The 19,325-nt window shown below is 46.9% G+C and overlaps 1 protein-coding gene across 2 annotated transcripts in view; it reads right to left on the bottom strand.

Annotated features, from left to right (window-relative positions):
- Positions 1-996: 996 nt before the first annotated feature.
- Positions 997-19,325, bottom strand: part of KIF3C (kinesin family member 3C) — a 54,460-nt gene continuing 36,131 nt past the window's right edge. Inside the window, exons 6-8 of one of the 2 annotated variants that reach the window (XM_004028953.5) lie at positions 4,349-4,457; positions 3,699-3,871; positions 997-3,466 (exon numbers count right to left, since the gene is read on the bottom strand). In XM_004028953.5, coding sequence (XP_004029002.3) covers positions 3,373-3,466; positions 3,699-3,871; positions 4,349-4,457 — 376 coding nt within the window. In that variant the 3' untranslated portion in view covers positions 997-3,372. The remainder of the gene's footprint in view (positions 3,467-3,698; positions 3,872-4,348; positions 4,458-19,325) is intronic. The other variant, XM_019021440.4, reaches the window with a different exon arrangement.

Below are 19,325 nucleotides of genomic sequence, written 5' to 3'. Positions count from 1 at the left end.
CGCAACTTCTGCCTCCTGTGTTCAAGTGATTCTCCTGCCTCAGCCTCCCAAGTAGCTGGGACTACAGGCGTGCACCACCATGCCTGGCTAATTTTTGTATTTTTAGTAAAGACAGAGTTTCACCATGTTGGCCAGGCTGGTCTCGAACTCCTGACCTCAGAGATCCACCTGCCTCAGCCTCCCAGAGTGCTGGGATTACAGGCGTGAGCCACCGCACTCGGCCTAGACTTTCAAGTTATTGTAATTCAGCACCCATCAGGCCCAGGCACATCTGTGTGGTTTACATGCATTCTTTCCTCCTTTAACCCCTTTGGTGGATCAATGAGGGCACAGGGAGTATGACAGTGACAGCTAATCTGGACACCACTGAGGCAGTTCTGAAATCTGCTAGTCACTCAGAATTAACTGGTTGGGGACGACCAGCCTAGAACACAAACAGCTGCTGCCATAGTCCCGGCACAGACTTCCGACTAGTGCCTGGGACCTGTTCCCCAGCCCTATTGGGCAAACAGATCTCCATTTATTAAGCAACCAGTTCTTTTCCAAAGTGCTGATAACTGCAGCTGGAATCCATATGCTCTTTTTATTTTTTTTTTGGGACGGAGTCTTGCTCTGTCGCCCAGGCTAGAGTGCAGTGGCACAATCTCAGCTCACTACAACCTCTGCCTCCAGGGTTCAAGTGATTCTCCTGCCTCAGCCTCCAGAGTAGCTGAGATTACAGGTGTGTGCCACCACACCAGGCTAACTGTTGTATATTTAGTAGAGATGGGGTTTCACCATGTTGGCCAGGGTGGTCTCAAACTCCTGACCTCAGGTGATCTGCCTGCCTGGGCCTCCCAAAGTGCTGGGATTACAGGTGTGAGCCACCACGTCTGGCTGATATACTCTTGAGCCCCTACTGGAAAAACATGGAAGAGAGAGAAAGGAGAAAATGAAACAGGGAGGGAGTAAAAGTAGGAAGAAACAAAGGGAAGAGAAGTAAGGCAGTCAACTCCGTGACGATACTCATTCCTTTATTGTCAACTGCGTTGATTGGAACAGGGCTGGGGCCTGCAAGCTGCTGGCAGCACCCAGCTGCAGGTGCATTTCAGCTCAACAGAAAGGCCTCCATCCTAAGCCAAGGGGACGGAGGGGAATGTTTTATATATATATTTATATATTACATATGTCCCGTATAGTCATATGTGTAGAGTGACAAGAATGGGCCACTGCATTGTTAACTGTTGTCCTAAATAAAGACCATAGCAACACACGAGAATTTGGTCCTAATCAAGGCCCTTACTTTGTCAATCAAATATTTGATACACCAAAAGGAAAAGGAGAGAAAGAGAGACAGAGAGACTGAGATCCAGCCACTCCTGGTGGCCCTGTTCCCAGCAGATCTTACACTGAGTGTAGAGTGTCCCCTGTGGAGGTAAACACGCACACAAACACGCACACACATACACACGTACACAAAACCGCAGGCAGGAGCTCCTCCTCCGACCATACCTTGGGCCCAGCCCTCGGACTGGGGGTGCTGATTTGGGTATATTGTGCTATAAGACTGTGAGGGAGGTGTGACAAGACAATGCAAAGGCGATGTGTCCAAGTGATGAATGAGGTGATACGTGCTGCTTTGTCCACAAACGAGAAAGAGGTCAGTGGCAGAGGCTGCTCAACGCAGCCCTGGAGGTCCCCCTGCGCTCAGGCCACCTGGTGAATTTCTACACACAACTCCTGTCCCAGCCACAGTCGAACCTCTGATCTGAATCCTGAGTCTCAAATAATCTCTTGGGCTCTGATGAAAATTGTGATTTCCTGGAAGGACAGGAGCAAATGGCAAGTGGGTGGCTCAACCCTCTAGTCCAGTAATGAAGCAGAAATGACAGTGTCGCTGAGTTAAATCAGACCCAAGCTTGATCCTCAGAGCAGAACTTGAATGATGTAAGAAGGGTTCATTTCCCGAAGGAAAGAGAATAACCCCCGCCACCACCTCCCACACCCCCCATTTCAGGCAGGTCTGTCAGTCTCACGGTTTCACCCCAACGACAGCACTCTTCATATTCTAGGAACTGGAGACTCGCACTATTAGGGCACTTTGAAATCCTAATTCACTCGCTTGCTTTCGTTATTACCTCTTCACCCGTCCACCAAAATATACACTTAAAAAGCCAGTCAATGAACATTAACCATTTTTTTTTGTAGAAATTTACTTATCACTTGAGATACCTAGAGACATTTTGGGCCATCACAAAGGAAGGTAAGGAGTATCCCCCTAGGAACCAATTTGCGTAACTAGTGAATAAAGGATCGATTTTCAACAAAATAATACCTTAAAGATGCAATTCAGAAACAAGGGTAACAGGCAAAGCTGGAAAAGATTGTGCCTGGGCTTCTGTTTCCTGTGACAGATGAAGGGAAAAAGCAATAGATGTTAATATCTTCGTTTAGCCAGGGGTAGAATGACATTGACTCCTCCCACTGAGAACGGGGCCTAGGCAGGTGCAGGGAGAAATGATCGAAGCAGGCAGGAGCAGCCTCTTGAAAATGGGGAGTTGCCTTGAGTGCCTGTCGACCAAAATGACTCCTCGGAGGGGACAGAAACAAAGGAATCCAGTGGAGAGACTTCCGTTGATGACTGTTCAAGTTGTCCCAATTGCTGTTCCATTTCCTGCAGGTTCCAAGGTGATGGTAATTGGTTGGTCCACAGTTCCCATCCAAGGTGGGCAGAAAGCAGAGTTTGGGAAGCCGTGAGTTCTTGTCAAAGCTGAAGGGCATGAGCTATGTTGGTGAGGTTATTAATGTCCTTGAAAAGGAGCCCAAGAGGCTGAATGAGGTTGTCTGAGGCTCAGAAAGTGGAGAGTGGGGCTGTGTCCATGGGGAGCAGATGCCCAACACTGTCAGGATGTCTCTTGTCCTCAGGGAACACCAAGCAGTCTCCCAGTCCCAGAAAGTGCTCAGGGGCTGCTCGCCATCAGTGTGGGAGAAGATGGAGGTTATGGAGTGCGGTGGGTAGAAAAGGGACTGTCTTCTCAGGCACTGGCTACCTTCCCTTCTGGAGGCAGCTGACAGGGGGACAAGCCTGAGATCTGACTGGGGGAGCTCTCAAGTCAGAAGAAAAAGAGGCTACGCAGTGACCACGGTAGTACCAGACGGCTCAGGCGAGGGCATCTCCCCAACACGAACTGAGCTCCGCGAATAAATAACATGAATTAAATAAAGGAGGCGAAGAAGAGCAGGCAGAGGCACCATCTGCCAGATTCTCACCCCTGCACACACGCACACGCACATGCACGCACACGCACACGCACCAAGCGGCAGATGAGATGAGCCAGGGTTGGCTGCCCCATCCCAGGAGTCTATTGGATGGGCAGCCTGACGTGATGGTTGTCACTCATGGTCCGCCACTGTCGCGGGGCGCAGAGAAGCAGAGGCCAGGGAGGCATGTGTGGTGGAAGGTGGAGGCTGCTGAGGACTCTGGCACCTGCAGGGGAGATGAGGCAGGCGAAAGGGGAGGTTAGGGAAATACAGGAAACAGGAAAGTGAGTCCTCTCCTTTGCCCCATCCTGTTGCTGCAGGAATCCCTCTGACATCCCCAGTCACCCCTTGCCCTTCCTGCCCGTCGGGTACCAGCAAAACCCTCTTTAGCATCACCCAGCCCCTGCAGTTCCCCTGCCTCCTGGGTCCAGTGCGCCTTGGACCATGGAGGTACTGACCAGGATCTGGACTTTCGGACTTTAGACGTGGAAGGTCTTTCCAGAAAGCTGTCCAATCGCATGAGCCTCTCCATGTGTAGCGCACGAGGGTCTTGTTCTTGGTCATGAGAGAATTCCATCTCAAAGACAGCTGGAGGGGACACATCCAACTCCAGAAACATTATGTTTTCAGCCTGTGGTGGGAATATCATGCCAGGCTTGAACAGTGCCCGGTCACTGTGCCTTCTAGGGACTCAGCCAGTCTTGGGTGTAGCAGGGATGATGAGGTGGTTAGGGGAAGCAGAGGCTGTGAGCATCCCCTCCCATAAGCTCTTTTTTTTTTTTCTTCTGAGACGGAGTCTCACTCTGTTGCCCGGGCTGGAGTGCAGTGGTGTAATCTCGGCTCACTGCAACCTCCACCTCCCAGGTTCAAGCAATTCTCCTGCCTCAGCCTCCCAAGTAGCTGGGACTATAGGCACCCATCACCATGCCTGGCTAATTTTTGTATTTTTAGTAGACACGGGGATTCACCATGTTGACCAGGCTGGTCTCGAACTCCTGACCTCAGGTGCTCCACCCGCCTCGGCCTCCCACAGTGCTGGGATTACAGGTGTGAGCCACCTCGCCCGGCCTCCCTCCCATAGGCTCTTTCTCCCCTCTCCGCTTCTTACCCTGTACCTGGGGTGGGACCCCATTGCCATGGCAACCCGAGCATACTGGCTGATAGGCCTCTTGTAGCCCACTGCAGATGTTGGCCGCTTCTTCATCTGGCTGTTACTGCTGTAGGGAAGAGGCTATATTAGAAAGGATTTCTGTGGAACACAAACAGCAAATGACATCATGAGGACCTAAATATCATTCAGGTAGCTAGGAGGCCCTGCAGACTGCAAGTTCTGGAATTTTCTTCTCCTTGCTCTAATACAGCTTGACAACTGAAGCTAGTGCAGTTGTCCCCCTCATCCGTGGTTTCGCTTTCCACAGTCTCAGTTACTGTGGTCTGAAAATAGGCAAGTACAGTACAATCAGATGTTTCGAGAGACAGACACCACACCTGCATCACTTCTATTAGAGTATATTGTGTTTTTGTTGTTGTTTTGAGATGGAGTCTCACTCTGTCACCCAGACTGGAGTGCAGTGGCACAATCTCAGCTCGCTGCAGCCTCCACCTCCCAGGTTCAAGCAATTCTCCTGCATCAGCCTCCCGAGTAGCTGGGATTACAGGCATGCACCACGACACCTGGCTAATTTTACTTTATTTTTTCTTTTTTTGAGATGAAGTTTTGCTCTTATTGCCCAGGCTGGAGTGCAATGGCATGATCTTGGCTCACCACAACCTCCGCCTCCCGGGTTCAAGTGATTCTTCTGTCTCAGCCTCCTGAGTAGCTTGGATTATAGGCATGTGGCACCATGCCTGGCTAATTTTTTGTATTTTTAGCGGGGTTTCTCCATGTTGGTCAGGCTGATCTCGAACTCCCAACCTCAGGTGATCCACCCACCTCAGCCTCCCGATGTACTGGAATTACAGGCGTGAGCCACCATGCCTGGCCTAACACCCGGCTAATTTTTGTATTTTTAGTAGAGATGGGGTTTTACCACGTTGGCCAAGCTGGTCTCAAACTCCTGACCTCAAGTGATCTGCCTGCCTTGGCCTCCCAAAGATCTGAGATTATAGGCATGAGCCACTGCACCCGGCCTTATTAGAGTATAGTGTTATAATTGTTTTGTCTTATACATCTCATGTACCCCATAAACATATACACCTGCTATGTACCCACAACAATTTAAAAAAATTAATAAAATTTAAAATAAACCTCATAGCATATATAGGGTTTGGTACTAGCTGCAGTTTCAGGCATCCACTAGAGGTCTTAAAACGTATCCCCTGCCAGGTGCAGTGGCTCACACCTGTAATCCCAGCACTTTGGGAGGCTGAGACGGGTAGATCACCTGAGGTCAGTAGTTCGAGACCAGCCTGACCAACATGAAGACACCCTGTCTCTACTAAAAATGCAAAAAATTAGCTGGGCATGGTGGTGCATGCCTGTAATCCCATCTACTCAGGAGAGTGAAGCAGGAGAATTGCTTGAACCTGGGAGGCGGAGGTTGTGGTGAGCCAAGATCACGCCATTGCACTCCAGCCTGGGCAACAAGAGCAAAACTCTGTCTCAAAAACAAACAAACAAACAAACAAACAAAAAACAAAACAAAAAAAGTATCCCCCGTGGATAAGTGGAGACTACTGTGTAACACAAAGAGGTACATATTAATATTTCTTCATTCCTGTTGCTTTAAATTGTTTCTGCAGTAGAAAGGACTGATTGAAGGCTGAAGTGAAATCCAGTCTCACTTTAGCTTGTAGCTTTATATACTTTTTTTTTTCAAAGTCTTGCTCTGTCACCCAGGCTGGAGTGCAGTGGTGCGATCTCAGTTCACTGCAACCTCCGCCTCCTGAGTTCAAGCGATTCTTGTGCCTCAGCCTCCTGAGCAGCTGAGATTACAGGCAAACACCACCACACCCGGCTAATTTTTGTATTTTCAGTAGAGGACAGGGTTTCACCATGTTGGCTGGTCTCGAACTCCTGACCTCAAGTGATCTCCCTGCCTCGGCCTCCCAAAGTGCTGGGATTATAGGCATGAGCCACTCCACCCAGCCTATTTTTCTTCATAGGAGTTAGCATAATAAAATGGTTAAAAACTCAGGCTTGAAATGAAAAGGAACAAAGTTAGAAGCCTCACATTTCTCAGTTTCAAAACTTATTACAAAGCGCCAGGTGCAGTGGCTCACGCCTGTAATCCCAGCACTTTGGGAGGCCGAGGCAGGCGGATCACCTGAGGTCAGGAGTTTGAGACCAGCCTGGCCAACATGGTGAAACCCTGTCTTTACTAAAAATACAAAAACTAGCTGGGTGTGGTGGCACACACCTGTAGTCCCAGCTACTCGGGAGGCTGAGGCAGGAGAATTGCTTGAACCCGGGAGGCAGAGGTTGCAGTGAGCTGAGATCTGGCTACTGCACTCCAGCCTGGGCGCCAGAGTGAGACTCCATCTCAAAAACAAAACAAAACAAAACAAAACAAAACTTATTACAAAGCTATAGGAACCAAGATACTATAGAACTTGCATAAGACGAACATATAGATTAATGAAACAGAACTGAAACTCCAGGGCCAGGCACCATGGCTCATGCCTGTAATCCCAGCACTTTGGGAGCCCAAGGCAGGTAGACTGCCTGAGCTTAGGAGTTTGAGACCAGCCTGGGCAACATGGTGAAACCCCGTCTCTAGTAAAATACAAAAAATTAGCCAGGCGTGGCAGCATGTATCTGTAATTCCAGCTACTTGGGAGGCTGAGACAGGAGAATTGCTTGAACCTGGGAGGCAGAGGTTGCAGTAGGCCAAGATCACGCCATTGCACTCTAGCCTGGGTGACAGAGTGAGACTCTGCGAGACTCCGTTTCAAAAAAAAAAAAGGGCAAAGGATCTCAATAGATATTTCTCAGAAGATATACAAATGGTTGATAAGCACATGAAAAGATGCTCAACATTATTAGTCATATAGGGAAATCTAAATCAAAACCACAATGGTGGCTGGGTGTAGTGGCTCACACCTGTAATCCCACCACTTTGGGAGGCTGAGGCATGTGGATCCCTTGAGCCCAGAAATTTGAGTCCAGCCTGGGCAACATAGCAATACCCTGTCTCTACAAAAAATACAAAAAAAAATTAGCAGGGTATGGTAGCACACACCTGTAATCCCAGCTACTCGAGAGGCTGAGGTGGGAGGATCACCTGAGCCTGGGAGGTCAAGGCTGCAGTGAGCCGTGATCATGTCACTGCACTCCAGCCTGGGTGACAGGGTTAAGACCTTGTCTCAAAAGAAAAAAAAAAACCACAATGGATACCAGTTCAGATCCACTAGGATGACTATAATTTAAAGACAGACAGTAACACATGTTGGTGAGGATGTAGACAAAATGGAACCCTCATACACTATTAGTGAGAATGTAAAAAAAAAAGTTAAACATAGACTTACCATATAACCCAGCACTTCCACTACTAGGCATATATACTCAAGAGAACTGAAAACATGTATTCATATGAAAACTTGTACACAAATGATCATAGCAGCGTTATTTATAATAGCCAAAAAGCGGAAATTACCGAAATGTCCACCAACTGATGTGTTGATAAACCAAATGTGGTATATTCATAGAGTGGAATATTACTCACCAATACAAAGGAATGAAGTACTGATGAGTGTTCCAACATGGACGAACCTTGAAAATATTTTGCTAAGTGGAAGAACTCAGTCACAACGGACTACATATTGTGTGATTCCATTTACATAAAATATCTGGAATAGGTAAAGCCATAGAAACAGAAAGTAGATTGGCAGTGGTCTAGGTCTGGGGAAAGGGGTTTTGAGGAGAATGAGGAGTAACTGCTAATTGGTTCAGGGTTTCTTTTTGGAGTGATGAAAATGTTCTGGAATTAGGCTGGGCGTGGTGGCTCATGCCTATAAACCCAGCACTTTGGGAGGCCAAAGTGGGCAGATCACTTGAGGTCAGGAGTTCGAGACCAGCGTGACCAACATGGTGAGACCCTTTCCCTGATAAAAATACAAAAATTAGCCAGGGGTGGTGGTGGTGCATGCCTGTAATTCCAGCTATTAAGGAGGCTGAGGCAGGAGAATTGCTTGAACCCGGGAGGCAGAGGTTGCAGTGAGCCGAGTCGCACCCCACTGCACTCCAGCCTGGGAGACAGAGCGAGACTCCATCTCGAAAAAAAGAAAAAGAAAGAAAATGTTCTGGAATTAGATAGTGGTGACGGTTGTACAACTCTGAGTATACTAAAATCCACTACATTATTAAGCAGTAGAGCTAAAAAAAAATCCACTGAATTGTACACTTTAAAATGGTGAACTTATGATAGGTCAACTACATCTCAACAGAGCTGTTATTTAAACAATGAACAAACAGGCCAGCCTCAGAGACTCATGCTTGTAATCCCCACGCTTTGGGAGGCCGAGGTGGGAGGATCATTTGAGGCCAGGAGTCTGAGGCTGTAGCGTGCTATGATTGTGCCAATGAATAGTCACTGCACTCCAACCTGGGCTACAGAGCGAAGATCCCAGCTCTAATTTAAAAAAAAAAAAAAGTTTATGGCCAGGCGCAGTGGCTCATGCCTATAATCCCAGCACTTTGGGAGGCCGAGGTGGGTGGATCACCTGAGGTCAGGAGTTCGAGACCAGCCTAGCCAACATGGTGAAACCCCGTCTCTACAGAAAATACAAAAATTAGCCGGGCACGGTGGCTCACACCTGTAGTCCCAGCTACTTGGGAAGCTGAGGCATAAGAATCACTTGAACCTGGGAGGCAGAGGTTGCAGTAAGCTGAGATCACACTGCTGTACTCCAGCCTGGACAACAGAGTGAGACTCAGTCTTAAAAAAAAATAAATAATAAATTTTTAAATGCATATTCTTTGACCCAAATTTCTCCTCCTAGGAACTTCACTAAGCAAATAATCAGAGGTAAAGAGAAAAATTTACATGCAGGGGTATTTGCTGAAGCCTTTTTTTTTTCTATAGACAGAGTCTTGCTCTGTCACCTAAGCTGGAGTATGATGGCAACATCATAGCTCACTGCAGCCTCAAATTCCTGGGCTCAAATAGTCTTCCTGCCTCAGCCTCCTGAGTAGATAGGACTACAGGCAGGTGCCACCACACCTGGCTAATTTTGTTGTTTTTTTGACAGGGTCTCACTATGTTGCCCAGGCTGGTTTTGAACTCCTTGCCTCAAGCTATCCTTCCACCTCAGCCTCCCAAAGTGCTGGGACTTTAAGTGTGAGCCACTGTGCCTGGCCCTGAAGCATTATTTACAACTGCAAAAAATTAGAAACAACCAAAATGGGGTTGGTTAAATTATTAGGACCCAGTTACATTACTATTCAGTCCTATGAAGGAACTTTATGTAGTCAATAAAATTTTTATGTGGCTTGGCTGGGTGCAGTGGCTCACGCCTGTAATCCCAGCACTTTGGGAGGCCAAGGTGGGTGGATCACGAGGTCAGGAGATTGAGACCATCCTGGCTAAGATGGTGAAACCCCATCTCTACTAAAAACAAATAAAAAAAAAAAAATTAGCCAGGCATGCTGGCACGCACCTGTAGTCCCAGCTACTCGGGAGGCTGAGACTGGAGAATCGCTTGAACCCGGGAAGCGGAGGTTGTAGTGAGCCAAGATCACGCCACTACACTCCAGCCTGGGCAACAGAGTGAGACTCAGTCTCAAAAAAAAAAAAAAAAAAAAAAAAAACCAAACCAAAACAAAAAAATTTGTGTGTGGCTCTACATACATGCAGAAAGACTGCCACAATATATTAATAAAAGAGCAAATAAAAAGATGAAGTTTTGTTGGTATTTTTAAATTTTTTGTAGAGATGGGGTCTCGCTATGTTGTCCAGGCTGGTCTCAAACTCCTGGCCTCAACTGATCCCCCAGCCTCAGTGTCCCCAAATGTTGGGATTACAGGCATAAGCCAGCATACCTGGCCAGTTTTAAGGAAATGCGTGTGTGTGTGTCTGCTTAGGAAAAAGTCTAGATATTCAACAAAATGTTGACAGTTATAATCTTTGAATTGTGTGATTATGGGTGATTTTTATTTTCTCTCTGCCTTTCTGCAATGTCTCAAAAAATTTTTGCAATGAATATTTATAACTTTATAGTAATTAATTAGTTCAAACATCCACAGGAAATATGTATCTGTACGCCTGCCATCCAGTTTTGTAAAGAATGCTGCTGTGAACATTTCTAAAGGTATTTTCATGCTTATATTTAACATTTTCCCTGTGGTATGGATCCAGGAATGGAAGTGCTGCATTGCAGGGTATGTGGATTTTCAGCTTTACTTGATATTGTCAATTGCTTTTCAAAGTGGTTACACTTAGAAAGTTTCCATTGGTCTACATCCTAGAGAGCTCATTGAGTGCTTTTCACTTTCAGCAATTTGGTGAGTGTGATGGATTATTAAAATACTTTTACTACGCTGAACAAAAACAAACAGAAAAAAGAAAGGAAAGAAAACAAGAAAGCTACTTCCATTTAAAAAAATAAAAGAACACAGGTTTTGGAGTAAGGCAGACCTGGGTTTGAATGCTGGCTCTGCCCCTTCAAGCTCTTTTACTTGGGGAAGTGGCTTACTATCTCTGAGCCTCAGATATATCATCCCTATCATACAGAATTTCTGAGATTAAACAAGACAAGCACTTCGCACAGTACGCCCGCCACAGGGCTTAACACATGGCAGCTGTGATTATGATTTATTTTCAATTCCACTTGCTAATTTCACATGGGGATACAAATGAAATGAGCAAGGATAAAAGTCAAAGGGCGACAGTTGGAAGAGGAGAAGAAACAGGCTGAGTAACTCAAAGCTTAGGACATTCTGTCCTTGAACAGCAGAACAAGCTGTGCAGGGGCCCACAGAACAATGGCTGCCTTCTGCAGCTGGCAGTGATGGGAAATAACATTCTTGTGGTTTAGTTTATGATGCATATAAAAAGGTGCCGTACCCCATTAGTGGTCCCTGCTGACCCTCTCTATAGATGAAAACAAGGAAAGATAAGGCTCCAGAAGCCCCAGCTGGGTCTGCAGCTGAGCTTACAGGATGCTGGGAGGCGTGCCCGTGAGGAGAGGCAGCCTCAGTGGCAGTGGCAGCAAGGAGACAGTCCTGCTGCAGACGCTGCTGGAAATGCAGAGCCATCCCCTCTAAGAGGGGAGTGGGAAAATTAGGAAAATGGCAACTTATTTACAACGTGCTTCTACACAGTTCATCTGAACTTAACAACCTCCAGAGGTGTGGATAGAGCAAAGAAGACTGAGGCTCAGGGAGGTGCAGCGCCTTTTGTGTCCAAGGTCATGCAATTAGGGAGAGACTAGGAATCTGAATCTTCCCATATACTCCTTTTAAAATTATTATTGGCCAGGCGCGGAGGCTCACGGCACGCCTGTAATCCCACACTTTGGGAGGCTGAGGCAGGTGGATTACCTGAGGTCAGGAGTTCAAGACCAGCCTGGCCAACATGGTGAAACCCTGACTCTACTAAAAATATAAAAATTAGCTGGGTGTGGTAGCATGCACCTGTAGTCCCAGCTATTCAGGATGCTGAGGTGAGAGAATCACTTCAACCCGGGAGGCGGAGGTTGAGTGAACCGAGATCATGCCACTGCACTCCAGCCTGGGTGACAGAGCGAGACTCTGTCTCAAAAAAAAAAAATTATTATTATTTTGTGGCTGGGCACAGTGGCTCACACCTGTAATCCCAACACTTTAGGAGGACAAGACAGGTGGATCACCTGAGGTCAGGAGTTCAAGACCAGCCTGGCCAATTTGGTAAAACCCCCTCTCTACCAAAAATACAAAAATTAGCTGAGCATGGCACATACATGTAACCCCAGCTACTGAGGAGGTTACTCAGAGAATTGCTTGAACCTGGGAGATGGAGGTTTCAGTGAGCTGAGATCGTGCCACTGCATTTCAGCCTGGGCGACAGAGTGAGTCTGAGTCTCAAAAAAAAAAAAAAAATTATTTTGTGAAATTTTTGAATCGGGCAACACCTCATTCTATGCCACAGGATGGGGGTTCCCCCCAAGGACTCTAGTATCATCTCTCAGGAGGACACTGGGCCAGAACAGATGGGCCAGTGAGTGCCTTTGAAAGCTCAGGCGCTGGGAACAGGACAGAGGGACAGGGCTGGGTGAGCAGAGGATCAGCGCAAATTGGCAGCCTGACCCAATAAAGATGCCAGGGCTATTCTGGGTGGCATGTGGGAGAGAAGGGTTGGGGGAAGGGAGTCTGTAATTGGGGCACCGAGCTTCCCATCGGCTCCCTCTTCTGCCCCAGGCCTACTTTCCATGATTGATCCTCTGTAGGAAGCAGGTTTTGGCAGCCTGGAGCTGAGGCCTGGGTCTGCGTTTATGCACCCCTCCCTTTAAGCACCCCTCCCAGCAGGGCCCCACAACCACAGTTATCCTGCGTGCAGTACATCTGACGCGTTCTCCTAGGACCCTCCCTCCGTAATTGGCTACTATCATTTTTTCCCCTTTAATATTAAAAAGTCATCTCTCAGCTCCATCTCAGGGGTTGATATCATTCTCTTTCCTGGCTGTTTGATCACTTCCTTTCCCCTCTCCTTCCTCTCCTTCCTTCCTGCTCTCCCTCTCTCCCTCCCTTCCTCACTCTGTCACCCAGGCTGGAGTGCTGTGGCAAGATCTTGGCACACTGCAACCTCTGCCTCCCAGATTCAAGTAGCTGGGATTACAGGTGAGAGCCATCACATCTGGCTAATTTTTGTATTTTTAGTAGAGACGGGGTTTTGCCATGTTGGCCAGGCTGGTCTCGAACTCCTGGACTGAAGTGATCCACCTGCCTTGGCCTCCCAAAGTGCTGGGATTACAGGTGTGAGCCACCGCGGCTGGCCTCCCCCTCTTGTTCTGAAAGCAGGCATCCGACATCATCGGGTGTGTTTCCTTCTAGTTCTTTCCTGTGCATTCAACACTTACAATCAGGCTTTCCTCTTCGATCTGGCTGCTTTCTCCTGGCAGGCCATCTGTCCACCTTGTTCCACTGCCCTGCTTGTCTGAACTCTCAGCCTTCCCATTTCCCCTCCATGCTGTCCCCGACCCGCCTGGGAAGCTGCAACTGCTCCCTGCTTCACACTGTCTTCAATTCTCACAGGTCTGTGAAGAAATCCAGGGACTCAACGCAGAGCTAGGAATGTTCTTACTGGGGTGAACTTTGCCTCTGTGACAAAACCAGTTTAACTTTCTTTCCTGATTCTATTTATAGCAAGAAACACTCTCTTTAAACCCAGAGGCAGAGCCTGGGCGAGGTGGCTTACACCTGTAAGCCCAGCACTTTTGGGAGGCCGAGGCAGATGGATTACCTGAGGTCAGGAGTTCAAGACCAGCCTGGCCAACAATGAAACCCTGCCTCTACCAAAATACAAAAATTAGCTGGGCATGGTGGTGCACCCCTATAATCCCAGCTACTCAGGAGGCTGAGGCACAAGAATCGCTTGAACCTGTGAGGTGGAGGTTGCAGTGAGCCGAGATCGTGCCACTGTACTCCAGCCCGGGTGACAGAGTAAAACTCTGTCTCAAAAAAATAAAAATGAAAATAAATAAATAAATAAAATAAACCCAGAGGCAGTTTAACAAAAAATCAACATCTAAAACAAAAACAAAAAGTCAAACTGCCTTTGTAGGGCACTTCTAAGGGATAGAGCAGGCCGGTTTCTCCAGAGTCCCCATAATTAGAATATTGGTTTATCAGTATGAGTGCAACTCTTCATTGATCATCTCCTCCGCACCAGGCACAGGCCTGGAACCTTACATTATTTCATTTCAACCTTGACAGTCCTGCAAGGGACATATTGTTATCCCCACTTTACAGATGAAAAAATTTGGGTTCAGAGAGGTTAAAAAACTTACTCAAGGCCAGGCGCATGGTGGCTCACGCCTGTAATCCTAGCAGTTTGGGAGGCTGAGGTGGGTGGATAACCTGAGGTCAGGGGTTTGAGACCAGCCTGGCCAACATGTTGAAACCCCATCTCTACTAAAAATACAAAAATTAGCCAGGCGTGATGGCGTATGCCTGTAATCCCAGCTACTCTGGGGGCTGAGGCAGGAGAATCACTTGAACCCAGGAGTGGGGGGTTGCAGTGAGCTGAGATCACGCCACCGTACTCTAGCCTGGGCGACAGAGTGAGACTCCATCTCAAAAAACAAAAAAAACAACAGAAAAAAACTTACTCAAGGCCACTAGTAAGTAGCAGAGCAGGGGCTAGAATTCAGAATGTTCTTTTTTTTTTTTTTTTGAGTCTCGCTCTGTTGCTCAGGCTGGAGTGCAGTGGTGCGATCTCAGCTCACTGCAACCCCCGCCTCCCAGGTTCAAGCGATTCTCCTCCTACCTCAGCCTCTGGGTAGCTGGGATTACAGGCGCCCACTACCACACACGGCTAGTTTTTGTATTTTTAGTAGAGACGGGGTTTCACCATGTTGGCCAGGCTGGCCTCAAACTCCTGACCTCAGGTGATCTGCCCGTCTCAGCCTCCCAAAGTGCTGGGATTACAGGCGTGGGCCACCACACCCGGCCAAATTCAGAATGTTCTAAATCCAAAGTCTAGTCTCTCTCTACTGCACCACGATGCCTTTAAAAAGAATCTAGGGGCTGGGCACAGTGGCTTACGCTTGTAACCCAGCACTTTGGGAGGAGTTCACTTGAGCTCAGGAGTTCAAGACCAGCCTAGGCAACATAGTGAGACCCCCGTCTCTACTAAAAATGAAAGTAAATTAGCTGAGTATGGTGGTCCATGTCTGTACTGTGGTCTAAGCTACTCGGGAAGTTGAAGCAGGAGGACACTTGAGCCCAGAAGGTCAAGGCTGTAGTGAGCCATGATTGTGCCACTGCATTCCAGCCTGGGCAACAGAGTGAGACCCTGTCTCAAAAAAACAAAGAAAAGAAACAAAGAAAAGAATCTAGGGTGGCTGGGGTTACAAAGGTCAAAGGGCTAAAGTTGCAATGGAATTTTGTGTACCATAAACCACAGGGTATGGATACTGTCACATATATAACCCTTTAGAAGACAATTTTGTGGGGCTGGCTCACACCTGCAATCCCAGGCTGAGGTGGGTGAACTGCTTGACATCAGGAGTTGGAGACCAGCCTGGGCAACATAGTGAAACCCTGTCTCTATTTAAAAAAAAAAAAGAAGAAGACAATTTTACCTAAACACAATTAAAAATAAAGTCTAGGCCAGGTGTGGTGGCTCACGCTTGTAATCTCAATACTTTGGGAGGCTGAGATGGGGGTATCACTTGAGTCCAGGAGTTCAAGACCAGCCTGGGCAATGTAGTGAGACCTCATCTCTAAAATAAATAAAAAATTAGTCAGGCATGGTGGCACAACCCTGAGGTCCCAGCTACCCAGGAGGCTGAGGTGGGAGGATCACTTGAGCCAAGAAGGTGAGCCAAGATTGTGCCACTGCACTCTAGCCTGGGCAACAGAGTGAGACCTTGTCTCAAAAAATTAAATTAACTGGGCCTGGTGGCATGTACCTGTGGTCCCAGCTACTCAGGGGGCTGAGATGTGAGGATTGCTTGAGCCTGGGAGGCAGAAGTTTCAGTGAGCCAAGATGATGCCATTGCACCCTAGCCTGGGTGACAGAGTGAGACCCTGTCTCAAAAAAATAGATAAAAATTAAATAAAATTTAAAAATCTAGGTTGGGCACAGTGGCTCATGCCTATAATCCCAGGACTTTGGGATGCCGAGACAGGCGGATCACCTGAGGTCAGCAGTTCGAGACCAGCCTGGCCAGCATGGAGAAACCCTGTCTCTACTAAAAATACAAAAATTAGCTGGGCGTGGTGGCACATGCCTATAATCCCAGCTACTCGGGAGGCTGAGGCAGGAGAATAGCTTGAGCCTGGGAGGCGGAGGTTGCAGTGAGCTGAGATCACGCCATTGCACTCCAGCCTAGGCGACAGTCTATTATGAGAAACTAAAAATGAAAGGTTGTACTTGTAAAATATTTATTGCTAGACCTAGTTGCAAAAAAAAAAAAAAATTTTTTTTTTTTGAGATGGAGTTTCGCTCTTGTTGCCCAGGCTGGAGTGCAATAGCATGATCTTGCCTCACTGAAACCTCTGCCTCCTGGGTTCAAGCGATTCTCCTGCCTCAGCCTCCCAAGTAGCTGGAATTACAGGCATATGCCACCACACCTGGCTAATTTTGTATTTTTAGTAGAGACAGGGTTTCTCCATGTTGGTCAGGCTGGTCTCGAACTCCCGACCTCAGGTGATCTGCCCGCCTTGGCCTCCCAAAGTGCTGGGATTACAGGCGTGAGCCACCGCGCCAGTGCAAAAATGTTTTTTAAAGTAACTTTAATATTATACAAGATTATGACTGTGGAAGGCACCTCACCTTATATTATTTTATATCAAATGATGGCTACATGGAGATGGTAGAGAAAAAAAAGAAAGGGCTAAACTTCCAAAATAAGTTGATTAGGAATACTTCTCAAGAGTTGCCTGACAACTCCTTGTTTGAGAGAGAGGCACCGGTCAGAGGGTGGGATGGATGCTTAGAGCTGGAGTAGGTGGAGGAAGAATGTTTTTTGAACAGAAGCTTTCTAATGGGACAGCATGACTTCAGGTAATTTCTTACAAACAATGTTTTTTCCTCTCACTTCGAGCAGCTGTTAGTGTTCTCATCCCCAGAATACCACAGGCCGAAATAAAGCAAAATATTCCACACTTGAGTTGAGCAAACGGAACAACGCCCTAATTAGTTAAATATGCTTTGGAGAGAAATAACTTTTCTGTTTGTTCTTTAGCCCTAATTAAGTGATGCGGCAAGTGGTGGGATCCAATGCTGAAGAAAGGACCTTTTCTCTGGGGAGTGGAGAAGTTTGCTTCACAGCTGCAGCCTCAGACCCCATGGTTCCTGAAATGAGGAAAGCTGCCTTGTTCAAGGACCTCCCTGCCCTCAACCTTCTGTGGTGAAATGAGGGACATGGGGCAGATGACCTCAGAGATCCAGGCCAGCAGCTCCCTGCCCCCTACTGTGCCCCACCAGGCTCTCTCTGCTAAGTCAGAATCACAACTGGGATTTCAATTACCGTGGAATTGTTTTTACTTTATTCTAACCATCTTATCTTGGCTTTAAAAAGAGTAATTTTAAAAACTTGTTTCATATAAAAAATCCTAGAACTGGCCGGGCACGGGGCTCACGCCTGTAATACTAGCACTTTGGGAGGCCGAGGTGGGTGGATCACCTGAGGTCGGGAGTTCGAGACCAGCCTGACCAACAGGCTGGAGATGGAGAGTAGAGATGGAGAAACCCCGTCTCTACTAAAATTACAAAATTTGCCAGGCGTGGTGGCACATGCCTGTAATCCCAGCTACTCGGGAGGCGGAGGCAAGAGAATCACTTGAACCTGGGAGGCAGAGGTAGGGGTGATCCAAGATCGCGCAATTGCACTTTAGCATGGGCAACAACAGCAAAATTCTATCTAAAAAAAAAAAAAATCCTAGAACCATTTTTTACTTGCCTTTTCTATTTTTGTATTTTTTAAAGTTCTGAAATAAATATTAAATACTGCAAATTGCAGTCATCAGACATAGCAAAGTGGACAGTGACAAAAAAATGAAAAAGAAAAAGAAAAGAATATATTCATGATTACCTGATATTTCTTTCTTTCTTTTTTTTTTCATAGGTATGTAGTCTTGCTCTGTGGCCCAGGCTGGAGTGCAATGGCATGATCTCGGCTCACTGCAACTTCTGTCTCCCAGGTTCAAGCGATTCCCCTGCCTCAGCCTCCCAAGTAGCTGGGATTACAGGTGTGATCCACCGTGCCCAGCTACCTGATATTTCTTAATAACTGTTTTAAAGTAATTTATTTCTTGGAATTCTTTATTATATTAGAGCATTCTGTAATTACTGTTCATATAATTTGTATTTAAGTGTAGTAGAGAACATTGGTAAATCATAATTGCCTTTTTTTTTTTTTTTTTTGAGACAGGGTCTCACTCTGTTGACCAGGCCAGATGGAGTGAAGTGGTATAATCACAGCTCAGTGAAGCCTCAACCTCCTAGGTTCAAGCAATCCTCCCACCTCAGCCTCCCAAGTAGCTGGGAGTACAGGCATGTGCTAATGCCTGGCTAACTTTTTGTATTTTTTTGTAGAGATGGGGCCTCGCTATGTTGCCCAGGCTGGTTTCAAACGCCTAGGCTCAAGCCATCTACCTGCTTCAGTCTCCTAAAGTGCTGGGATTACAGGCATGAGCCACTGTACCCAGCCTATAATTGCCTTTTACCCTACCCAGATGTATTTGCATATTTTCTTCACATATGTTGTACTTGGTCTTTATTCTGAACAGGTACAAACATATTCTGTATAAAATAGCATGGTTAAGTTATGAATATACTTAACCATAATTTCGGAAAACCTTGTAAATCTATTTATAGCTTTAAATTTTCAATATAAGAATTTCAGGGAGGCCGGGCACTGTGGCTCACGCCTGTAATCCCAGCACTTTGGGAGGCTGAGGTGAGTGGATCACCTGAGGTCAGGAGTTCAAGATCAGCCTGGCCAACATGGCGAAACCCCGTCTCTTCTAAAAATGCAAAAATTAGCCAGGCATGGTGGCGGGCACCTGTAATCCCAGCTACTCAGGAGGCTGAGGCAGGAGAATCACTTGAACCCGGGAGGTGGAGGTTGCAGTGAACCGAGATCACACCATTGCACTCCAGCTTGGGCAACAAGAGCAAAACTCCATCTCAAAAAAAACAAAAAACTTAAGGGAACACTGTCCAATTGGTGTTCATTTAGAAGAGTTGCCAACACAAACTTACAAATGCAAAGTGGAAACAACTATATGCAGATTTAAATTAATGGGTATAATGAGTGTGTGTTAGGACTAATTCTTTGCAAGAATCTTGGAAAAGAAAACACTATAAAAGCTGCTCTACTTTATAGTCTGGTAGTTAAAATCCTGTCCTTTCACAGCTGCAGACTGGGTTCAATTCTTGGTCTGGGTAGTCCCTTTACAAAGGATAAAACTAAGGCCAGGTTCGGTGGCTCAAGCCTGT

This window comes from Gorilla gorilla, chromosome 12, assembly GCF_029281585.2.
Source record: "Gorilla gorilla gorilla isolate KB3781 chromosome 12, NHGRI_mGorGor1-v2.1_pri, whole genome shotgun sequence".
Lineage (NCBI taxonomy): Eukaryota > Metazoa > Chordata > Mammalia > Primates > Hominidae > Gorilla > Gorilla gorilla.
The sequence above is the reverse complement of the archived record's forward strand: the minus strand, read 5'-3'. Positions and strand labels throughout refer to the sequence as shown.